This window comes from Myxine glutinosa, chromosome 1 (genome assembly GCF_964187855.1).
Source record: "Myxine glutinosa chromosome 1, kmMyxGlut1.1, whole genome shotgun sequence".
Classification (NCBI taxonomy): Eukaryota; Metazoa; Chordata; class Myxini; order Myxiniformes; family Myxinidae; genus Myxine; species Myxine glutinosa.
In genome coordinates, this window is record NC_136261.1 from 254021326 (window position 1) to 254047821 (window position 26496).

General features: G+C 39.0%; 1 protein-coding gene across 2 annotated transcripts in view; it reads left to right on the forward strand.

Moving 5' to 3' along the window:
* Positions 1-26496, forward strand: part of LOC137436425 (latent-transforming growth factor beta-binding protein 1) — a 327003-nt gene that overhangs the window by 137498 nt on the left and 163009 nt on the right. Inside the window, exons 10-14 of one of the 2 annotated variants that reach the window (XM_068130197.2) lie at positions 1964-2086; positions 6044-6205; positions 8386-10014; positions 22632-22757; positions 25085-25210. In XM_068130197.2, the coding sequence (XP_067986298.2) occupies positions 1964-2086; positions 6044-6205; positions 8386-10014; positions 22632-22757; positions 25085-25210 (2166 nt within the window). The remainder of the gene's footprint in view (positions 1-1963; positions 2087-6043; positions 6206-8385; positions 10015-22631; positions 22758-25084; positions 25211-26496) is intronic. The other variant, XM_068130206.2, reaches the window with a different exon arrangement.

Genomic DNA, 26496 nt, shown 5'->3' on the forward strand with positions numbered 1-26496 from the left:
CCTAAACGAACTCACTTCCCAGCAGCTTAGACTCCCAATCCTAGTTGCTGCTGGCTTCAACTGGATTTGAAACTACAACCTCTGTATTTTGACGCAGTCACAAAAAAAGCAAAAATTTCAAAATGCCCTCGTGGATAAATGCCTGTTTTATTGTTGGTAATTTGAAATACTGCATATCAACGTGTTGAACCTGTTTGCCAAATGGTACACTCTTGATTGTCTATATTGAGTGGTTTATACTACACATTGGCATTCGAAGATACCAGAGGCCTCCTTGGATGAAGTGGGAATATATTACCTACTTGGGGCATTTAAGCTCTCCATCACAGCTTGCTTTTATAAAAAGTTGGTCTGACTTCCAAGCCAGGGTGACTTTGGCACCGTTAGGAAATGTTGTCGAGGAGCATGTTTTTGTCGCAGCAAAAGTTGTGAAATGCCAGATCAAGCAGAGGCTGGAAACGTGGCCAGGTCCGGAAACCCTATAATTAATCAGTGTTTTGATGATGTAAATCGTGAAACAAAATAACAAACATAAATAAAATAAAGGTGGAACGTTTTCAATAATTACAATGGAAAATGTTCTACTCAACTTGCTCGAACACACATGAGGCACATGCGGGGATTGTGTGAGTTCCAATGGGCGAGCAACCGGTATGGGAAGAATTGCAAGTTATTATGTGTGATGCATGTTATGGTAAAAACTCATTTTGGACACTTAATGTATTAACAATATTCTGCCGTCTCAGGTGGTCTCGTTGACCATTCTGGTTAACTCCGTTTATATGCTAATGTGGCACAGCTTAAATTGACCCCTTGACCCCTATGACTTGCTGACTCGAAACCATCTGCGACAAAGTATTTGTAAAAAGTATTATCTGAGGCCAGTTGATCAACCTAATTATACCTGATTTCAAAAAGTTTATTTGATATTACAATATTGTATCATCACACATAGCATACTTTTTTCATGCATGAAGTCAAAAAGTAAAAGCAAACACTTCAGCCAGCTTAACACGGCTAGTTTTAAAATCTGTTCAACCTGAAACATACAAAACTATGTTAGAAATTATATTTATGATTGAAAATATTTTATAAACATTAAAGACTATATTTAAACAAGACTATATTTTGCTAAATCCACATCTACAGCGATTATATCTTTTTGAAACAAGTTTTTTTTTGGCTTTCCCCCACAAGTTGTGCCAGGACAGAGCACTTATCCAAAAATATACAGAACGGATATTTTCCCTACTCTGAAAACGACATCATTATACAAAGGTACATTCCTACATAAGATAAATACACTGTCCAGTGTTTCATGTAAGCTGAATCTGAGTGGTTGTTATACAAACGTGAGAAAAGTAAACGAACACATCAGTTCTCAGTTATTGCGTGTTATTACGATATCAAAGCCAATATCTCTTTTTTTTTCAAATAAAGACGTTTATTTAAAGGGGCACAATGTAATAATGAATGTTTCTTTACCTTGAAAGTAGCTTTAAAATAATGTCAGTTTACACCTTGAGGAAAGACTTTCTTTATTGGCAACTTTGTTTATCGATAATGCTGTTTCCAAAGGTCTGAACACCGACATAAGTTTTTAAGACAGGAGTCAAGGCTCATGGAACAGCTGAATAGTAGAGGGTCGAGGGTCAACAGACTGACAGAGGAGCAATGGGGAACAGATGGACAAGAACAGACAGATACACCATTGTAAGTAATGTGGAGTAGTGGGCATTAAGTGCGGGCAAGGGTCAGCGAGTGTAGAAAAACTCAGTGATGGAATAGAAGAGACAAGGAGGTGGCGATGGGTTGCATCTCTTGAGAGATTGGTGGGTGGCTGGTTCCATTGATGATAAAACAAGCAAATGAATGAATGAAAGGAAAAATCCATTTGTTGATTGTCATTTGCTTTGACCTCCTTCTGTTCTCAATAGCAAATCTCTCCGTTTTACTTCCACAGACATTGATGAGTGCGCCTTACGTGGTGTTTGCACCAAGGGAACATGCATCAACTCAGCCGGCAACTATACCTGTGTTTGCCGCAAAGGATATGTCAGAGATGCATTTCGACACGAGTGTATCTGTGAGTATTTCTTGTGGTTGGTTTCATGTGCAATGTATCCCCACTGCTCCTGCACCAATCGTTTATGTGTATAGTACTGTATAGATGTACTCTACACAAATGTTGTACTCTACAGATGTACTCTAAATGAAAGCATTTAGAGGTAACTAGAAGAGCCTACCAGTTGCTTCGCTGATGGACCAATTAGTCATCACGTCTCTTGCTGCTAGAAGGGGGAGGGGTATGAAATAGGAGAAGGGAGTAGGAGAGATCAACTATACACTGCATATATGCACCTTTTTGGTAGGGGATGGGGAGCTTTGACAGGCCCCTCCATTTTTAGGGGTAAGTGGGGGGGGGGGGGGGGGGGGGGGGGGTAAGAGAATATAAGGAGGCCAAATTTTTTTACCGTGCAAAGTGCTTTAACCTTAGCATTGCCCGGGTGAAGAAACAAATTGTAATACCCTCTATCCCCACCACCAGGTGGCGTTACATTGTACACATTTCCATAGAGAATTTATACCCCTCTGATCCCCCACATTCTCACGTGAGGCAACGACCATAGAGCATATGTTACCTCCCACACAAAGTTGTATTTGTACCACGAGTTTGGAATTTGTAACTTAAAAGATGTGGCCGTGCATAAGGAACAAAGGCAGACAGACAGCCACAAAGAGACAATGGTGTTTATATATATATATATATATATATATATATATATATATATATATATATATATATATATATATATATATATATATATATATATATATATATATATATACTAGCTTGGCTCGGCTCGCTACGCTCGCCTCACCACGCGTCGTTACTGAGGAACGGCTTATTTTAGCTAAGGCTAATGACTGTACCTGAGTTGCTGTGTTGTCATGATTTAAACCAATCATAATACAAACAATTATTTTGCACAAATGTATTTGTTGTGTTTGTGATATTACATTTTTATAGGCAATTTAGGTTGAAGATTTAGGTTGAATGTTTTTTTTTTCAACAAAGAACCCCTCAGCACACACATAGGGGAGGGGTAGGTGCAGACTGGAAGTTTGGGACGATTACACCTCACCACCACGTAATTCAAAACACCTCACCACCAAGTAATTCAAAACACCTCACCACCACGTAATTCAAAACACCTCACCACCAAGTAATTCAAAACACCTCACCACCAAGTAATTTAAAACACCTCACCACCACGTAATTCAAAACACCTCACCACCAAGTAATTCAAAACACCTCACCACCACGTAATTCAAAACACCTCACCACCAAGTAATTCAAAACACCTCACCACCAAGTAATTTAAAACACCTCACCACCACGTAATTCAAAACACCTCACCACCAAGTAATTCAAAACACCTCACCACCAAGTAATTTAAAACACCACACAGACATAAAACACGTAATAAAAACACCTCACCACCACGAAATGAAAAACACTTCACCACCACGAAATTGAAAACACCTCACAGCCATAAAACACATAATAAAACACCTCACAGCCATAAAACACGTTATAAAAACACCTCACAGCCATAAAACAGTTAATAAAAACACCTCACAGCCAAAAAATTAAAAACACCTCACCACCACGTCATTTAAAAACACCTCACCACCAAGTAATTCAAAACACCTCACCACCACGTAATTTAAAACACCTCATCACCAACTAATTCAAAACACCTCACCACCACATAATTAAAAACATGTCACCACCACGTAATTATAAATACCTCACCACCACGTAATTCAAAACACCTCACCACCATGTGATTTAAAAACACCTCACCACCATGTGATTTAAAAACACCTCACCACCATGTGATTTAAAAACACCTCACCACCATGTGATTTAAAAACACCTCACCACCATGTGATTTAAAAACACCTCACCACCACGTCATTTAAAAACACCTCACCACCATGTGATTTAAAAACACCTCACCACCATGTGATTTAAAAACACCTCACCACAACGTCATTTAAAAACACCTCACCACCATGTGATTTAAAAACACCTCACCACCATGTGATTTAAAAACACCTCACCACCACGTCATTTAAAAACACCTCACCACCACATAATTCAAAATACCTCACCACCACGTGATTCAAAACCACCACAACGTTATTAAAAACACGTCACAACCACGGAAACAAAAGTTTGAGGGAGTCGTTAAGTGACAACACAGACACTGCCCAGATGTGTAGATATCTATCTATAATTCCAGTAATCTCTGTCTGTCTGTCTGTACGTTTGTCTGTGACCGCTGTTTCTCGACAACCACGGGTCCGATATACTTTTAACTTGCCAGGTATATTGCTGGGGACCCGAGGATGTGCCTTTTCAAGGTTTCATATTAATCGGACAATTACTTACCGAGCTATGTCCAAAAAACGATTCAACCAATCAGAGAGCAGCGAACGATCGCGTGTGCCGGCGTTGCGAATGGACCAAACCATTCCATGTAAATAGAGGGGGGGGTTCTGTGGTCGTTGCGAATGGACGAAACCATTTCATGTAAATAGAGGGGGGGGGGGGATTGTCACTGTACTCGCAAGCCGTTCGCCGTTCGCTTTGGCGTTGCGAATGGACCAAACCATTTCATGTAAATAGAGGGGGGGGATATAATTTTAGATAGATATATAGTACGGGCATATATATAGTACGGGCATGCCCTAGTATAGATAAATGACTGTACCCGAGTTGCCGTTTTGTCATGGTTTAAACCAATCATAATTCAAACAATTATTTTGCACAAATGTATTTGTAATATACGTGATATCACATTTTATAAACAATTGAAGTTGAAAAAAAAGTTTTTCCCAAAAAAATTCCCCCAAAAAAATAAAAATAAAATTGGAACATTTTTCAAAAAAAAATACCCTTAGGACATACCGATGGTGGAGATATGTGCATACCAGAAGTTTGGTACGATTTCACAAAAGTTTGAGGAAGTAGTTCAGTGACAAGACAACACAACACAGGACAGACGCTGCACAGATATATATATATATATATATATAATATATAATATATAATATATATATATATATATATATATATATATATATATATATATATATATACAGTCACGTGAAAAAGTAAGTACACCCCATGTAAAGTTTTGACCTTTTCAACATATTTCAACATACAGCTATTTGATCTTCATTTCTACAATATTGATAGATAAAGGTGATATAATATAACAAATATCATGAAACATGTACATTTTGTAGTCCATTGTCTAATTTAAATAAACATAAATGCAAATTTCGCATGTGGAAAAAGTAAGTTATACTAATTATATTTGCATTGAATGGCAGAAGTTTTTCACCACTTCTCTCATCTAAATATCATTGCTCTTTTCTCCTTCCTGTTCATCCTTTCAATATCTTTTTATTCCTTATATCCCTTACTGCTCTTCATTTTCTCAATTATTTGTATTTATTTATTTTCAAAATACTGCTAACCCCAATGAAGGTGGCAACACTTCCCTAACTTATAAACCACAGTCACTGACTTAAAACTTGGGCACATCAGACAGTGGCAAAACAATTTGGTTTTCGACCTTCTGCATGCTTAAATTTATTAATGTCATCTTTCGTACTGCACTTCCTAAATTATTTAATTATTAACATCCTCGACCATAAATGAATGCCAGTATTCCACATTTCACTCATTTCCCTATTTGTAGATAACTTGTTTAAGCCTGCGTGCTTCCATTGAGCACTGAGTTCATAGTACTTGGATCCCAGGTTAACTCCCGTATATGGTGTTGATTTGTTCATGGTCAATCAATGCTCTTTTTTGGTAGACAATGAAATTATTTAGACATTCACAGAGTAAGCTTACATATTACATTCTGTGAATCACTGTGTTTACCATATATATTCTCCTGAATATATATCTCATGATAGTCTCACATGTTTGGCTGTTCATTGTTCCTCCTGATTGCAGCAGAAAAGGTCCTCTCCACCAAGAATGGGTCTTGCTACCTTGCTATGAGTGGAGATCTGTGTCGTTTGCCCGTGTCTATTCAGCTGACAAAGCATTTCTGCTGCTGCAGTGTGGGAAAGGCATGGGGAGAAGGTTGTGAGCGATGTCCTCCACCAAGCCATGGTATGGAAAAAAACTTTCTCTTATTTTCTCTATCTCTGGCTTCATGTGTGACAATGTGTACTTACAATGGCTTTGAGACAATAAATCGGTTTTGGAAAGGTTTCTGAACATCAGTTTTGAAAGTCTGAATAATACTTATTACCTTGAATGTAGATGTTCCTGATTGGTTATGACATTGTGGAATTGACATACAAGTCAATCCTTTTTTCCCAGAATTCTGGGCCTCAACTTGTACTCAGAATCCACTTATCTATGGTTTAAGACATTGAATTGCATAATTTTTTTTCTTTTGCAAAGTGTGATATTGTCTGAAATAAATTGTGTAATTCTTAATTTAAAACACACTACAGAACTCATTGCCCAAAACGTTTGTCGATTGTATGAGCAATTCAATGTTAATCGGCTCATGCATGCATGCAAAAGTATCCAATCAGTAACGAGCATTCACTGGTGACTCAATCAATAACGAGCACTCACCAATTACTTTTGATCCATTCCTTTCAATCCTAATCATATCTATCCATCCTTACTACGTCATCTCAAAATTCCCACATTAAAGTCACGCAAGTCATACGCAGCAGCTTTTAAGTTGAAAGAAAGTTGTTGCGTTCACTGCAGAAAATTTTGGGAATACGGGTGCGCATAGGAAAAATACAGTGTCAGCGAGAAATGTCGGTTATTTAAATAGTGTACTTCCATATCAGGAGTTCCCAAAGCTAGGGTCGTGACCCAAACTTGAAAAAAAACCCTCAAAATCCCAGTATTTGGAAGGGGCATTTTTCACGTCGAAAGCGTATTCTCCAATAATTTTTATCATAGGTAACGGTACGAAATAGGTACCAGTACCATTTGGGTCATGAGGCGAATATGATATTAAATTTTAGATCTGGACAAAAAAGTCTTGCGAACTCCCATAGTTGATCGAGCTTCATCTTATACTCCAAATTGACTTATCTATGAATGAAGGAAAGAAAAATGGGAAATTTAGCCAATTCGACTTATACTCCACATCGACTTGTACTCCGAAAAATACGGTATATTGATAGCAGCTATTGATGACATTGGGCCGCTCATGAATTCACGAACATGTCTGCTCCTAAGCTCCATTGCCCTAATGTGTTCAATCTCTGAAAATCTCAAAACATTCTTGGAAAACTTCCATTCTGACACAGGAACATGAGGGTGTGCAGCTTTATTGAGCATATTGCCCTTACCAGGGGATGTTTAATGGGAACTAAACTTAAAAGAAATTATTACTTGGAATTGCTGGATCTGATTAGTATCAAATTTTCGACATTGCATCCTTGTATGAAGAAAACACACCATTAAGCAACAAAAATAACAACTTATTTTTGGTAATCTCTGGGGAGCTCTTTGTTGGTCCTTGATTGGCTCTAAGGTATCACATGCTTTTGTGCTTGTTGAAAATACTTAATGACCCAAATTTGCAACTTGTCATGTAAAGATGCAAAGTAGAAAATTTGATAACAATCAGATATAGTAATTACCAGTTATTTAAAATTTATTTCGTTTCCACATTAAAGTTTCACTGAAACATTAAAGTTTCTGCAATCATGTAGATATAAATGAGCCCTCAAAAAATATATTTCGCTTGTACCAGATTGTGAGTGTATGCCCTATTGCCCTATGCCAGTTGATTGAATAGGTCTTGTTAAATATATTATCCATACATAGTTTACCTAATAAGGACTGATTTTCCTCAATGAAGAAAGCTACTGCAGCTACTTTTACAACTAAATCTCCTGTTACTCCCACCAACAAAACATTAGATTTCACTTAAGGATGAGAACCTACATATCAAGTTATGAGCAAAGGTCCAAGTCAAATATAAGAGCAAAGGTCCTCGGGGACTTTTGGGTCATCTGGGTCTTTTGTTACCTAGGGGACTTTTGGGTCTTTTGGATCCTCGCATAGGGCATATACTCACAATTTTATAGGGCATATACTCAACATAGGGCATATACTCAATATTTTTTACAAGTTGACCTGCCATGCAGATTAGCAGAGAAACCATCCACATTATTGGGGGTAATATAACAACTTAATATGAGTGTAATAGTGGTAAAAGCATCAACAGTAGCTTTTTCATGGCCTTGGCCCCTTCTATGATATTTTATTTTAAGCTGAGAAAAGTCCTAATAATGTGTTTTCAATTGCAGAATCTTTCAAAGAAATGTGCCCTGCTGGCATGGGCTTTCATTTCCCAACCGACAAGGTGAACTATGCCATCCGCTACCTGCCTGAGAATCAGCGACGGATTATCCGTGAGAAACTAAAACAAGCTACACAGCTACATGAAGAACGTGAAGCATCAAAAAGACTTCACGCTGGAGAACAGACTGTGGATGGTAAAAAGGGTGTACAAGTTGAAAGCAGACATCGTCCACATGTAATGGGTACATTGAGCAGCTACAACATTGAGGGAGACTCCATAATTGATGGTTCACGGCAGTCGACTATACAAGGACAAAGACATCTTGGAAGGAGAGTCATACATATACCCACTGTTGAACATACACAGCCAGGTTTTATCAGAGGAGGAACCTCACATTTGCAAGAGGTTAAAGAAATCGGACAAGAAAGAAATACAGAACGAAGCCTCGACAGACATAATGTAGCACAAGAAAGACAATGGAAGAATGTGAATGGCAATATCCGAAGGCAAGGCTCAGGAGTGTCACCTCATATTTCCAAGTTCAATTATAGGCAAAGACCTACAAGATGGGGTTCTACAAAGCAAATCAATGTAGATCCTCATACCTCAAGGCATAGTGAGACACAAACAATGCAATGGCCTCATGTTGGAGGATCTAGAGAAATTCACAGAGTAAGGGGGGCATTAAACAGACCTGTTCTTCAAGAACGTGTTCAACAGGGTAGTGCAATTGGAGCTACATTGAGACCCTTTGAAGGAGATCTTCAACCCATGGCCAGGACACACACTTTGCACAAACCTCAAATCCAAAGCTCAGGACAAATTCCAATAACAAAAAAGACTCGGCAAAGATCAAGAGTTGCAATAGGTCACAATTCCACCATTAGAAATTTACTCCCAGGATATCGAAAAGAACATGCTTTGCAGAGCTATACTGTGGAAAGAGCAGATCACAGGCCACACATAACAAATATTGGTCAAAGGTCTGGAATTAGTCAGACTCCTCCAGATGTTTTTCCAGGAGTTGTAACAAATGGATCAAAATCCAGATTGAGAGGTTCTTATGCAACCCCAAGCCACCAGAAAATGACTGACTTTCAAGTAACTGTTGGAGAAAAGGAAGCACAAAGACATTCAAGTACTATTTTTGAAAGACCTTCAGTTGAAGTCATTTCACAATGGGCATCAAAGGCAAATACATCACAGAGACCATCAACAGGACGGACACGACATGAATTTGAGCTTGATGAGATATCTCAAAGGAAGTCAATACATGGACCTGCAGAACAAACAAGACAACAGCCTGGCAGAAATAGGAGTCAAGGCATTCCATCAGTAGAAGGGCACCCACTTAGCCCACCACATCAAAGAACTCTTGAAAAAACAAGAGACAGGACGAGAGGTTCAAGTCATCATTCAGTTACTGGTGTGACTGCTATAGGTTCACACAGGTTACACATTGGCCAGAAATTTGGGACAGACAGGACTCCTGATAGAAAGATTGTTGAGAGAACGAGACAACGACCTCGACTCCAAGGACATCACCGAAGAATTCAGGAAGCCTCTACAGTGTCAGAGAGATTTTCACAAGAAAGCTCTCTAGGCGGTGACAGAGAGGACATGCACTTAACACGTGAGTTCTTTCACTTTTTTTTCTTTGACAATGTATATTATAAAACAGGAGTGTCTGTCTGTCTGTCTGCCCATCCCCAAAATACTCCCTCAGTTTTGGGGCTAGCCCCGCCCAACCTCCTGTGGAACGTTTTAAGGTCCCAGCGGATGTTGTAAGGTAGATAGGAGCTTTCATAGATTCCTCAGTAAAATTATGATTTTGAAATTGACTCCATACGAAGCTGCCGCGAATCCGAAAGTGACCAGATGACGACATTGAGCTGGTTTGATAATATCTCAATAAAATTTTGATTCAACACAGTATTTTGTTATAGTATTAATGTATAATTGGAATGATGCTGTTTGGAATAAAAAATAGAGATATTGAGTTTAAATATGAATGAGGAGATGACGTGAGGGTTTCTACTTTCTAACCGTGACATTCGTGGATTCGCCATATGCAGATTCGCCATTGACTGGGTATAGAACAATTCAGACGGGGTACGTTTTTTGGGCAAGTACTTCACTGACCTGCTGTTAATGCCTGACGTTTGACTGAAGGTGGCACAGGAGGTGGAATTTATTGGTTCCTTGGTTTAGCATTCACCGTTTCCACATTGCTTGTTTGCTTCCCACCCGTGGGAAGCACAGGTACTTCGCTTGTTTGAAAATATTTCTGAAGCCATACGAATTATGTACATAACAACAACAACAACATGCATTTTAAGGCCATTTTCCCTGCTAGAGCTGGGGTTAGCCTTGCGGTCCCCATGACAATCTTCTCCATCTTGCCCTATTTTCTGCATCTCTCCTTGTTAACCCACTTGCCCGCATTTCTTCTTCCACCATCTTTGGCCAAGTCTTTCTCGGTCTTCCGCGTCCTCTACTTCCTTCTACATTCATTTCCATCACTCTTCTCAACCAGTCACTTTCATCCTTCCTCAACACATGACCAAACCATCTCAACCTGTTCCTCTTCACAGCATCAATCACAGACTCTATTCCCATCATTTTTCGCAATTCATCATTTGTCTTACTCTCTCTCTCAACGATACTCCGCACAACCATCGAACCATTCGCATTTCCACCCTTTCCAACCTTCGTTAACCCCCTTGTACATACATGTAATGTACATAATACATACTTAAATTGGTGGAATGTTCCTTCCACCACACAAGCCATTGATATATATATATATATATATATATATATATATATATATATATATATATATATATATATACATACATACACACACATGTATATGCTTTCCACTTACTAAGCTCCCCTTTATTTTTCTACTTTAAGCTCCTTTTCAATTTTCTCCCCATCCTTCTACAGTTTTCTAACCTCCTTTCTCCCCACTGTCCTTATCTTATACTTGTTTTTATCATTTTAAATGTTTCCCTTATTTATCCCCCTTCCATCCCACATCCCCCCCATACTCCCTGACTCCACGTCTTTCCTTTATTGCTTACATGGCAGATGTCCACTTATAGATTATTTTCAAATTGCTTGGTCTCATTGTTTTTATTCACTGGTGACATTGTAATTGTATCCAAGCATCAGTGAACCCTAAAATACCACTTGGTTGTAAACATTTTTCGCGGTGTGAAAGTAAAAGGTTAATTGTTTAATATTCCAGTCGTTCGTAACTGAACACGTTGGCAATTATTATGCACCAAACTTTCACCGCTGTTCACCCAGTTGATATGTTGGATGTCATGCAGGTTTAAGCTCTTCTCACTACCTTTAGGAAGTGCATGTTTGAATACGTTTTTCTCTTTATGCTTCCATCAATATGTGTGGCTTGCTTCATCATTTGGTTGGATGAACAAACCGACTCACAATATTTATATATTTTTTTAGCCAAAACAGTCCTGGTGTTACCAAAGAAACAGATTGGAGCATTTAGCCACAATATATATCAAAATGACTTTGGAACACTGTATGGAACCCTTTTCCTTTTTGGGTGAAATCCGCATAACGCACAGCTGAATTTAACATCTTAAGCTGTCAATACCGTGTCAAGGAAAGACAGATTTTGTTGCTTAATCAGCCGCTAAGTGTTGTTCAAATAAATTAGAATAGACTTTGAAAGACTTTACTTTTGTGCCTCGATTCGCATCACACACAATAATGTGCAAACTCTTACTTTAATATGACCAGTTCATTCGGATTAATTAAGACTTGGCATCGCAAATGTAAATCTGGCAGTCTGGCATCTTGCGTTGTTATGTGAACTGCAGCCAAAAACCTATATTTTTTTCCACGATCACTCCTAGCCTTTGCTTTTCCAAATCCTGCAGTAATAATCCAGTTGTTTACTTTATTAATCTGGTTCCTGCCTCAGTGACTATGTTAATGATCTATGTGTTTGAGCCCAAAACCACATTGGTTTCAGAACTATTTATTTATTGTTCATTAAATCTATTTCTTCCTAAAAATTACCTTGGGTTTCTTGGAGTAAGAGATACCAAGGTCAATGTAAACAGCTGTGATTGCCACAGCATCTTCTAGTCAAAATCAGTGGAAATCAATTGTGAGGATTTACTCTACATGAGCCACTTACTTGCCATTGGAGGTGTTGTTACACCTGAATTACAGGTGCCATTTTCATGCAAGAGAATCCCGGTTTGGGCATGTTGAATCATTTTGGAAACAAGCATTTTATTTTTCCAGAGTCCATGTGCATATGTCTTTGATGTATCAGTGAGTTTAGGAAGGTTAGGCCCCTCGCCAGGCATGAAATGATAAGATTTTTCCTTTGTTTAGAGTCATGTTTGTTGTTGATGTACTAATGATTACAGTCAAAAGGTATGGGGCACACTGCACTAATATGTTTGATGTGACTATGCTCTTAAAAAAAAAAAAATCCCAATTGTTTGATTGGAAAACTCCTTCCTTTCGTAAGATATCACTTTTTGTTACGACAAACGATTAAACTGTAAGATATCACTTCAATTGTAGGAACACCCTCTGTCTGTCGTGTCACGGTAATAATTAAAAGATGGCAACTAATCACAATTTCATTGTCTCTCCCATACACTCTGACAGTTTTGTTTAACACTCCTGATAACCCCAATCCCACTTTTGGCTGCCGTGTACTTGCCCTTTGTCCAGGTCTTGTGTCTCCATCACCCCGTTGATCATTTATTGCCACTCTAACCATTGCAGTCCAGCTCTTCAACGAGCCTTGACCTCTGCAGAAAATATTGACAATATAACTTTAAGTTTAGTAAAACATGGACCTGACATGATTACTTTTTCTCACTATGTCCTGCCCTTGTTTCCATGGCATCAAACTACTTTAGGGTAAAACGCACACTTTCATTTAATCATGCAGTCCAATGGCTGGAGAGCCGTCTTCACATCACAGAACAATTATGGGCTTCTGCACTGGACTAAGTTTAGTTGAATGTCCAAGACTTGCCACATTATGGCAAACACTTATCTTGTGAAAAAGTGAAATGTTTCCTGTATTTTGCATATTAGGTTATTTTTGTCCCCCGACCCCTCCGACAAAGTTGGACATGGAACATGAAAATGAACTCCGTCTGACCCACCTGATCTTCCGTCCATGTACTTTTGTGTATGCAATATTTCAAAAAGCGTTAAACATTTAACTTGCATATTGCAGATATACACTACTCACAATAAGTTAGGGATATTGGCAGGTTCTTCGGTGTGGTTGATTTTGTGTAAAATGTTGTTGGTCCTAATTCTATGGTTATTAATGAGTGTGAAAACACAGCATTCTTGATTTCAATACCCTAACCCTAACCCCTATAAAAAAAATAAACACAATCCCACAATATCCCTAACTTATTGTGAGTAGTGTATATTCATCATACCACCCAAAAGGTGGGCGACCTAGCTATCAGCTCCTTCTCTTTAATATTAGAATGAGTACAGCACGTACAGGCTACATCATTGCAAATAAGGATGAGCAATTGATATTGTGTTCTTTGAGGATACCTAAGAATTTGCCAGCACTTGAGACTGGTAAAAGTTAAACATGTTCACTTTTTAGTTCATCTTCATACAAGTTTCATTGGTTATGAGAGAAATAATTTCAGTCCTTGTATTCCACCACATGAGCCCTTGTGTGGAAGAATTGTAACACCTTTACAAAATACAATTGTTTAAGATAACCCACTATTCCTTATTTTATGTAACAAATTTATCCATTTCCCTTCTCAAACTTCCCCGTGAGAATCCCTAAAAGTAACACATGGCAATGTTTTTACCATAATTATTTCTGGCTACATTATTGAGTTGAGCCAAACATTGGAGATTGGCCTCATAACTAACAGGGTGTAGCTTAAGAAACTACATTTGAGAATTTACTTACAACTAAGCACAGTAGCATAAAATGAAAACCAAAGAGTGTTATATGTCCGTGTGTGTGTGTGTGTGTGTGTGTGTGTGTGTGTGTGTGTGTGTGTGTGTGTGTTGTTCATTGGTTGTTATCTCAATTTGCGGGTTTCAGGAGGTGGAACGGAATCCTCCCAGGACCCAAAGTATCCACCTCCACTTCGTTAAGGGATCACGGTTCATGGACCAAGGTGTTAACTTTTTCAGAGTTTTGTTCCAACGGATCTTTTCTGGATCGTCACCGAACCCCGGATTGCCTCCAGTTGTAGTTCATTTGTGATAATATTCCCGGGGATGTTTTTTTTTTTAATCTCAGTGAGGTTCTTCTTTATCAATTCCTGTTGCCCCAATTATCACTGGTGCAACGTTGATGTTCTTCAGCTTCAAAGATCTGTTGACCTCGTTTTTGTGGTCCTGGTGTTTGGACATTTTCTTGATTTCTGCATTGTTTAGGTCAAAATAGCTGGGTACTGATGTCTCGATCAGCAATGCTGTATTTTCCTTTTTGTTCCTGAGTACTATGTCTGGTCACTGTGATTTGTTTTCTATGTTCACGCTGGATAGGTTCATCAGGTCATATATGAGCATTATGTCTTTGTTTTCAATGATAGCTTTTGGTTCATGTTTCCACGTTCATGTTTTCCATTTCTGCAGGTGTGCCAGTGGATTACTCTACATACCTTTTATACTCGTTTACAATTACTACGATTACATTTACAATTACTCTTTTTGCTACACGTGACACAGGGGAGGCAGAGTATGTAATTTATATACAGGATAGTCTGGGTAATATTGTATGCATAAACCCCTTTTGGTTGCAGGCAGGTTCAGGTAAGGACATCCCATCACAAGAAGGCACATGGAGAAAGTGCCACACGCTCCGGAAAGAACCGTCACATCTTTCTGTCCAGTGTGTGCCAGCCATGGTGGGGCAGTGTTCTATGGAGCCTGGAAGAAACAATGTGGATTTGTTTTTATTGGGGCTACCCCAAGGGTGGGATATCCAAGAGGAGGACTCTGTCCAGGAGGATAGAGGACGAAGAAGGGCCTGGAGAGGACACACGAGAACTGTCAGCATGCAGAGGACTCAAGAGTGAAGAAGTCTGCAGAAAAGCAACCTCAGAGATAGAGTAGAGAACGGAGACTCCAGAACTCCCAGAAGAGTAGAAGGACAAAGGGGCACTGAGAGGACGGACACCAGAGCTCCTGGCGTGGAGGAGAGAAGGAGGATCGCAAGGGCTGGTTCAGCTAGGGTGCTATAAGTCCCGAGGTGATGATCATTGACTTACTTTGTCGCTAGTTTACTTCGTCACTGCCTTCCATAACGGGTTGCATAATCGCCTTCCATCCTGCACATAAGGGTCAAAGGAACGTCCTCGCTTGAAATTATAATGAAATTTTAACATTCCCGTCGAACACATACCATGTTAGCGGAGCCTCTAACGTGACAATATGTTCCATTACATGGAATTTTAACACAGGAGTAGGCCATTAGGCCCATAAAAGCCTGCACTAGTGTTGCCAATTTATGGTTGTTTGTCCATGCTTTATCCTTTTTAGATGCTGAGCATCAAGCAAGTAGCAGCAAATACTATTTTATAAAGTATTTGGTATGACTCAGTCTGTGTCTGGTTCAAACCACCGACCTCCCAGACTGAGCGAGTGCTCTAACCATTATGCCATCAAATTTGGTTTACCAGCAAACAGCATAACATAAAATATGGACCACTGAAAGAAAATTCCAAGCTATGTGGCTTGGGCTAGAAAGTAAAGTGCATTCACATAAATATGGCTTTAAACAGGACGTCAAAGAATAATAAAATGAGGATAATATGAACAGAGAAATGGTGGAAATTTGTAGCAGCAAAACAAGAGCTTGCGTGTTAGACATGACAATGAGAAATCTGAGAAGAGCAATCCGCAAAGATATCGAAAAGCCAGCAATTGATGTACTGCATGATGTGGAAGCAGGAGGGGTGTTCACTCCAAACTGACTTCTTCAAAGGTGGACAGCACAGCCTCATGAGAATTACCATGGATCCCCCAAAAAGGTGAAATGGGGAGAAAACCTATTTGGAGTCGATTAAGAAAATCTCTCAACCACAACTTCTTAAGCCAACTCAACCGTTGATTGTAAAAATGGAAGATAACAACTTTACGCAGGCCTCCAGAGTTATCAAAGGCTTTTAAAACATTGTTGGGTTGTAAATGGAGTATCACAGTAAAACATCCAAGACGAGTAAAATATATACGAGAGAAATGTTTGCAATAAATTATTCCATATGCAAGGTTCAACATGATGTTGATTTATTTTTTTTATTAAAGTTTGATTGAAAAACTTTGATGCTTTTGTAATCATTGTGCATCATATTGAAGTCGTTGAACCATCTCAGTAAGAAAGAGCTGACATGAAATGCATAACAGCTGCAGTGCATATATTTTATATTGTTTGAAGTTGCATATTACTTCTTCGACTGCCGAGATAGCTGTGTTGATAGCATGCTTTGTTACCACCTGTTTGTTTGTCTGTCTGTTGCAGTGGATGGATTCGGACGAAATTTGGTGGGGAGGTTGGGTGTGTGACAAGGACGAAATGATTAGATTTTGGTGAAGATCTGGATCTGGATGCGAGAAATTTTCAAGTGATTCTTCACCATTGACAGATGGGGCAAAAAACGATATATAACATGATATCTCAAAAAGTTGTGGACGACTTATGACAAAACTTGGAGGATGAGTTGGGTAGGTGACAAGAAGAAGCCAATTAGATTTTGGTTCATGTCCGGATCCAGATCTGGCCTATCGGTGGGATATAAAACGTAAACTGTTCAACCTGGCGAAGGTATGCGCTCTATCGAGTGTCGTTCTAGTTCAGTCTGAGTTGACATTTTCAGTCCTTGGGGCAATATCTACTTTAATTACATCCGGCTAAAACTGCTGCTCTACTGCAGTGCCAACAGCTGGCAATGTGTTATGGAGTACACCTTTCTCCGAGGGGTATTAAGGTGAATGTCTTATCTGCTTTTGCACTCATATATATAAGAGCAGCCGCTTAGGTTGATGCCCTAGAAAAATTCAAAAACAAATTTCTACTCTTCAGGTATAAGTTTACTAACCTTGCTTCATTCAGATCTTCCTCATTTTTTAACTCTAACCTTGGCAGTAGCTGCTTGAATCTTCATGATGAGCCTTCAATGGGAAGAGAGAAGTATGATTTACTTTTTTTGTACACCGCTCCTTTCCGATTCCATCTCCAGGCGCTGCATGACGTCATCTCCGGGCACCGAAGGGCGCCCGGCGATGACGCGAGCTGAAAGGGAGTATTCCGTTTTCAGTCGTTTTTTTGTTTGTTTTCTTACTTTCGTGTTTGTTTGTCCGGGCGATATCTCAGGCATCGTTTGAGTGAGGAAGCTGATATTTGGACATGACAGTGATCAAGTGATTTGTCTGTAAAGGATATTTTCGATTTATTGATTAATCAATTAATCTATTATATATTTATTGATTAATCAATTAATCGATTTTTTTTTCAATCAACTAATTATTTCATTAATTTTCAAAAAGTTACAGCTTCGGATGAAACTGGTGATTTAGGTATGCTATTAGCCAATTGATTAAGAAATTAATTATTTTACTATTCTTATTTATTTATTTTAATTATGCAATTAATCAGTCAATTAATTGTACACCTCTCTCTCCCAATATTCCCTCCCAATATTTGCTGCACATGGGCGGATGTTTTTTAAAAAAATTTGGCATGGGGGTGGTGTACTTTGAATGTATCTGTACTTGTTTTGTTTCATTTTCCTCAACAGCTCTCAAAAGTAGACCTTTTATTTTGTGCACAATACAATAACGGTTACTACATAAATGTCACAAGGTAGAAGCATGCACTCCGATGTTTTTTTTTTAACTTTCAGGTGACCTGGCAGAGATGGATTATGTTTAGGGTGGCAAAGGGTGGCAAAGGGTGAGTGGGTTTTGGGAGTGTGCGGAAGGGGTGCAGAAGGTGGAAAGGGAAGACGTGGGTTAGGTTTCCTGAAGTGGTGAAGTGCCAAAGGTGATTTGATGTCCTTGCAGCCTTGTGTGGTCATCCATACACGCGAAGCCACATGGAAACTTGGAACCTCACCAAAGCATCAGCGTGCTGTGTTAAAGCTCAGACAGGATCATTAGTCCGTTACAAGCATGTGCAAGTAGAACATGCACTTGGCTTAAGGATGTTCGAAGGAATTATAAAAACATTAAACAATAGAATAACGGCGAACCAAAACAATATGGTGTGAAACAGGCTGTTTAACTGATCATATGGCGTTTTACTTCTTTGAATCTTTGTGGATATGAAATTGTTTGTACAATTACCATAAACATACATGCAGCATTGTAGTGCGGTATTTGTTTTTGTCAATGTGCACATTATATGTTAGTTACAGTGAAGTAGTAGCACATAATAAGTACAAGATTTCACGATCACTGAGATGTTTGACATAGTATGGCTATTACACTGGCAATTATTAACTCTGAGACTCATGTTGATCACATATAAACATAATCATTAAATGTCTGTCATTATTTTGCTTCATTAACGTGTGTGTGTGTGTGTGTGCGCAAAATATATGCAATATGTCACGCACAAGATATGTATACACAACATACCATTGTACAACATGTCACATATAACATGTGTATACAATAAAGCATGTGTACAATATGCATACAGTGCATTCAGAAAGTATTCAGACCCCTTCACTTTTTTCACATTTTGTTATGTTGCAGCCTTATGCTGAAATCGTGTAAATTCATTTTTCCCTCATCAATCTACACTCAATACCCCATAATGACAAAGAGAAAACAGGCTTTTAGAAAGTTTTGCAAATTTATTAAAAAGAAAAAACTGAAATATCACATTGACATAAGTATTCATACCCTTTGCTATGACACTTGAAATTTAGCTCAGGTACCTCCCATTTCTCTTGATCATCTTTGAGATGTTTCTACACCTTGATTGGAGTCCACCTGTGGTAAAGTCAATTCATTGGACATGATTTGGAAAGGCACACACCTGTCTATTTCAGGTCTCACAGCTGACAATGCATATCAGAGCAAAAACCAAGCCATGAGGTCGAAGGAACTGCCTGCAGAGCTCAGAGACAGGATTGTGTCGAGGCACAGATCTGGGGAAGCCTACAAAAAAAAAATCTGCTGCATTGAAGCAGTAGCTTCATCTGGGCCATGAGCACAGTGGCCTCCATAATTCTTAAATGGAAGAAGTTTGGAACAACCAGGACTCTTCCTAGAGCTGGCCGCCCGGCCAAACCGAGCAATCAGGAGAGAAGGGCCTTGGTAATAGAGGTGAACAAGAACCCGATGGTCACTCTGGCTGAGCTCCAGAGATCCTGTGTGGAGATGGGAGAAACTTCCAGAAGGACAACCACCACTGCAACACTCCACCGATCTGGGCTTTCTGGCAGAGTGGCCAGACGGAAGCCTCTCCTCAGTGAAAGACACATGAAAGCCCGCTTGGAGTTTGCAAAAAAGCAGCTGAAGGACTCTCAGACTGTGAGAAACAAGATTCTGTGGTCTGATGAAACCAAGATTGAACTGTTTGGCTTCCGTCTGGCCACTCTGCCATTTCGTCCAGATCGGTGGAGTGTTGCAGTGATGGTTGTCCCTCCGGAAGTTTCTCGCATCTCCACACAGGATCTCTGGAGCTCAGCCAGAATGACCATCGGGTTCTTGGTCACCTCTCTTACAAAGGCCCTTCTCCCCCGATTGCTCAGTTTGGCCGGGCGGCCAGCTCTAGGAAGAGTCCTGGTTGTTCCAAACTTCTTCCATTTAAGAATTATGGAGGCCACTGTGCTCTTGGGAACCTTCAATGCAGCAGAGATTTTTTTGTCGGCTTCCCCAGATCTGTGCGACACAATCCTATCTCTGAGCTCTGCAGGCAGTTCCTTCGACCTCATGGCTTGGTTTTTGCTCTGATATGCATTGTCAGCTGTGAGACCTTATATAGACAGGTGTGTGCCTTTCCAAATCATGTCCAATCAATTGAATTTACCACGGGTGGACTCCAATCCAGGTGTAGAAACATCTCACAGACGATCAAGAGAAATGGGAGGCACTTCAGCTAAATTTCAAGTGTCATCACAAAGGGTATGAATACTTAAATGTGAATGTGATATATCAGATTTTTCTTTTTAATAAATTTGCAAAACTTTCTAAAATCCTGTTTTCTCTTTGTCATTATGGGGTATTGAGTGTAGATTGATGAGGGAAAAAATGAATTTAAAAGATTTCAGCATAAGGCTGCAACGTAACAAAATGTGAAAAAAGTGAAGGGGTCTGAATACTTTCTGAATGCACTGTATATGTATATAACGTATCAAAATAATATGTGCGAGTACAATACACAGCTTATGATGTCACGCAAAATAAAACAAAAACTGCCAAAGCAAAACCAAAGCCAAATGTGTGTAAACCAAAATCGTGAATGTGTACGTGCAAATCACGAGCCATGCACATGTGTGTGTGTGTGTGTGTGTGTGTGTGTGTGTGTGTGTGTGTGTGTGTGTGTGTGTGTGTGTGTGTGTGTGTGTGTGTGTGTGTGTGTGTGTGTGTGTGTGTGTGTGTGTGTGTGTCAGACTTCTTGATTTAATTTGGGAGTAAGAGACTGATTGATATTGGCTTTGAAGATTGCTGTTTACTGTACCTACTCAATTGCAGGCATGCATACAGTCTATGAAGGCTTTTGCCCAAAAGTAGTAAACATAATCTAGGTAACAACTAACAAGCAAACATAGTGTCTTGTACAATCTTGCTCAGAACATTCTTTGCATTGATGATACTAGGGCATGCCCGTACTATATATATGCCCGTACTATATATCTATCTAAAATTATATCCCCCCCCTCTATTTACATGAAATGGTTTGGTCCATTCGCAACGCCAAAGCGAACGGCGAACGGCTTGCGAGTACAGTGACAATCCCCCCCCTCTATTTACATGAAATGGTTTCGTCCATTCGCAACGACCACAGAACCCCCCCCTCTATTTACATGGAATGGTTTGGTCCATTCGCAACGCCGGCACACGCGATCGTTCGCTGCTCTCTGATTGGTTGAATCGTTTTTTGGACATAGCTCGGTAAGTAATTGTCCGATTAATATGAAACCTTGAAAAGGCACATCCTCGGGTCCCCAGCAATATACCTGGCAAGTTAAAAGTATATCGGACCCGTGGTTGTCGAGAAACAGCGGTCACAGACAAACAAACGTACAGACAGAGATTACTGGAATTATAGATAGATGGTAAATTGTATGTAAAACTACAAGGAGGAAAAAAAAAGGCCCACAAACAAAAAGCACATAAACCGAAGGATGAAGAATGAGTAAAATATGGTATCAAAAGTTCAGAGGAAATCTTAAAATTCTCAAGGGTATCACAAAACTTTCTATGATCATGCACTATGTAAATAAAGGTAAAATGCTGCACGATTTTAGGACTCGTCACCAATCAGGGAGAAGAACAAACAGCGTGAGGTGGGAGACCACTCCAAATGATCTGCACAGCACAGCCCATTCCAAAACTAGTTGTATTCTATCATATATTTCCGAGTACATGATACTGTCGTCAAATATGTTTATGGAAAATGCAGCTGCATTTGAGTTTGAGCCTGCAGAATATTTGTCCTGCTGCCAGACCATAAAATTGATTGTACCTTCATTGAAACTATAGCCAATGGATGTCAAAGAGATTTGTGCTAACCTGAAATTGGAAAGCGTTTTGATGCTGAATTGTAAAAATGTGAGTAAAATCACAGTAAAGAAATAAGGAGCTTTTGAAAATAGTTTTGAGACGTGCTTTGTGTTACATCGAACTACCCGTAAATTATTCCCGAAATGGTTAAAGTCAATGTTGACACTGATTTTGTTTTAATTATCAAAACATTAAGTTTGCTGTCACCCTTTTTCATTTCCTCCCATTCTTACCACGAGAATTAAACGAGGAGAGTTTACAAGGAAGTTTGCCAAAACTAGTATTTTCCCAAGAACAGAGGAAGTGTTTGATCAGCTTTATTTTTTTCCCAAACCTTCACTATTTCCTATTGGACAAACAAAAGGTAGTTGAGTTACCAGACATGTTAAAACTATCCTGAAAAGAAGAAAAAAATTGATTTATTTGATGGTAATGTAGTAATGCAACTTGAGCTTAATGTTTCCTGCCATTTTTCCCCCCCCCCCCATGTTTTGTAAATCCTGACAGCAGTGAATTTCTGTTTGCAAAATCCCGGGGCATGTGGAGCGGGGCAATGTATCCCTCTTCCCAGAGGGCACACCTGTCAATGCGAGTTGGGCTACAACTTGAACAGGCAGAAAACCCAATGCATCGGTGAGTCGAGATTTTCTTCTCTTGAGACACCGACATAGCACGTATGCGACTGAATGAGGTTGCTCTGATATTTTTGTTCAATTATTTTTCCTGTGTATAAATTAGTTTTGAAGTTGTTTCAGATACATCTGATGACATTTTAACTATTAACGAATGAATGAATGATCGTTTTAAGGCCATTTTCCCCGCTAGAGCGGGGGTTAGCCTTGCGTGCCCCATGACAATCATGGTTCCCTGTTTGAGGCAATGTTTTTATGGCTGGATGCCCTTCCTGATGCCAGCCCTTGGTCACGCTCTTACGATGCGCAGAGATACGGTGTACCTATTCTAAGCCGGGGTACACACCGGGATCATTCATCCCAGCAAGCTGGTACTCAATTTGCCGACCTCGGAAGGATGACAGGCTGAGTGAACCCCCCTGGCGTTAATTCAGCGATCGACCGGGATTCCAACCCAGGATCCTAGGATCCCAAGCCGGCACCCTAACCGCTAAGCCAACACCAGGCTCAATTTAACTATTAAATTTAACTAACGAATTTTAACTATTAACGCCTGTCTGAATATTTTCAACGAATATGATCTTCCACGGAGAGTGAAAATAAAGTTGAATTGAACAGTTTATGTTGCCCCAGGATGGTCATGATGTTATTCTTGTCTAAAATATATATTTTAGAAAAATCAGTGGGTAATGGGTGCCACTGCTTTATAGACATCATTTTATTGACCACCCATATGAATCCTCATAGCGCCACAATGTTGGCTGGCACCGCTTGCAGGACAGACCAGGCAAAGCAGGCATATTATCCGCTCCTTGAAGGTCATAAGTGAGCAAACTCGATTTTTGTATTGACAGCCCAAGTGTCACGCTAATTCTTGTGAGACAAGCTCGACTGTTCCAGAAGGTCATATTTCAAATGTTTTCTTTCATCATGTGTTGATGGCTTGCTTCGCTCTTCCTAAACTAAGTTCTGCCGATTGGAACAGTTGTGTCCCCTTGTTACTTTTTCTTAAATCATTGTAAAATGCTAGTGTCTTCACAGTACCTGTAAGTTCGATTTGTTTTCAAATTTTCATTACTTGCGAAAATCGAAGATTTTCCAAGTATATTGGTTGGTCTTGTGCGCTATTCTGTTTGTTTGGTTGTCTGTTTGTATGCCAATAGCTTACAGGTTTACAATTTTAAACCGATCTTTACGAAACTTCACCAAATGGTAGAGTTGGTCATAAGGAATAAGCCCATTGATTTTGAAGTCAAAAGGTCAAAAAGTCAACATAATCCAAAGGTCAACAATTGTCGAATTTCTAAAATCCTCAATTTTCATCCGATTGACTTGAAATTTGAAGAGGATTTGCATATCTGGTCAGTGGTCACTGAAGTCAACCACAAATTATTTTTGAGGTCAACATAGGCCAAAATGTAAACAACTTATTTTAGGGATTTCGCAAGTATGTATTGAGCTATGCACGACATATTTCTTTTTTTTGTCTTATTTGCTCTTCTCCAAAGTATTATTTGAGGGCAGGTCTCCCTGCATCATGGATCAGCATCAGTTATGTCGATTCATAAAAATAGTGCCAAAATGGATGTTCTCAACTACTTATCTGTCAGCCTTCTCGCCGTCATAAGTAAAGAAATGGAATTGACCATGTAGCAGACATCAAGACACATTCATCTCTTATCGAGCTTTTTGATCTCTCATCATAAATTTGGCTTCCACCCAGATCATTCTACCCTGGACATGCTCTATCTTCTGTGTCAACTATGGATGGATGTCCTTGATCTCAAAGATGTCAGGGCCATCTCACTGAACATATCCCATGCACTTTATTCTGTCTGGCACCTTGGCTTACTTTCCAAACTGGCAATTCAAGGCATCTAATCTCCCCTCCTGGACTGGCTTTTAGATTTCCTGCACCTTCACAAGTAACAGTTTGCTTTGCATGACATTCTCTCCCACACTTTACCTCGAGAGGCCAGCATCCCTCAAGTAAGCATTCTAGGACTAATCCTGTTTTTGGTCTTCATCATTGACCCCTCATTGTCACTGGAAAATCCAATGTATCACTTTGCAGATCATGACTCATACTCTCTGCAGGATAGTCCCTCACCTATCTATCAGGCAGGCTGTAGCAGCATCTGCTGACCATTTGCCCCTTTTGTTCTGCTCTTCCATAAGCCTTGATACCTGCATTAAAATTATATTTCAAACTGTTACCTGAAACTATGTTTTAATCCACAACCGTTTGTATTTAGTCAATCAACACTAGGCAACAAAACGAAACAAATATTAAAAGAACGCTTGTTTACTTGCTGTTTGTGTGTGTAGATATGGATGAATGCCTTCAGGACCAGCAGTCTTGCTCTCACGGTCATTGCCACAACACACCTGGCACCTTCTACTGCACCTGCCAAGAAGGCTTTGTGCCTTCAAGCAACAGCACTGAGTGCACAGGTATGAGGATTTCTTAGATTTTGGTCCAAAAAATATTGTGCTCAATGTTGACACACATAATTTTTCAAACCAAGAGATGGAATTGCTGTCCCTTGGAATCACATGTTATTGTATATCACATCATGCTTTCCAGGTATGCATAGTTTTATGATCATGATCCCGCACCCAAGTGGTAAAGCTCGGTTAGGTAAAGTGTTCTATTTAATTATATATATATATATATATATATATATATATATATATATTTATATATATATATATATATATATATATATATATATATATATATATATATATATATATATATATATATATATATATATATATATATATATATATGTATATATATATATATATATATATATATATATATATATATATATATATATATATATATATATATATATGGAACTGATCTACATTATAAATAATACAACCATTTGTTTCTGCTGCAACAGAAAAGCATATTAAGTTGAAAAGTTGCTGAAAATGTTTTCATATATATGATAAAATAGCAAAAGAAAAACAACTCACTTGTCAGTAAATCTTTACGGTGCAGCCTGCAGGGCAAAGCCGTCTAGAACAGCGTTTGTCTGTCCGTATGTATGTCCCTCACAAACGTCCACCAATCAGAGCTGAGGATCTGGTCACATGACAGGGGGACAGTGTTTAGTAACCATTACAGTTGCATATTTTACTGAAAGGAAATATAATAACCTGCTGTTGAATGTTTTGGGGTCTCAGCAGGTGTAGTAAGGTAGGTAGGAGGTTTCAGAAATTCCTCAATACAATTATTATTTTCAAATGCGATCAACACGGATCTTGCTCCCGAATCTGGAAGTGAACAGATGATGATGGTTGGCTGGTTTGATAATATCCCAATGCAATTGTAATTTATCATTATATTTTGATTTTTTTTTTTATTATTTATTTATTTATTATTATTAGCATAGTATTAATTTGTGATTGGAATTTATTTTTTTTGTATACAAGATCAAGGCTCGTGTAAGAGCTAAAATTATGTTGTTTGGTGTTTCAAATGATGAATGATGCTGTTTGGAAAGAAAATATAGAGAAATTGAGTTTATAGCAGAATGAGGAAATAACGTAAGGGTTTCCATCCGTGACATTCTTGGATTCCCCATTTGCAGTTTCGCCATTGACTGGATATAGCAACATTCAAACTGGGTACATTTTTTGTGCAATTCCTTCCCGAAACTGCTGTGAATGCCTAACGTTCGACTGAAAGTGCCACAAGAATGTGGAATTTATTGGTTCATCGTTTG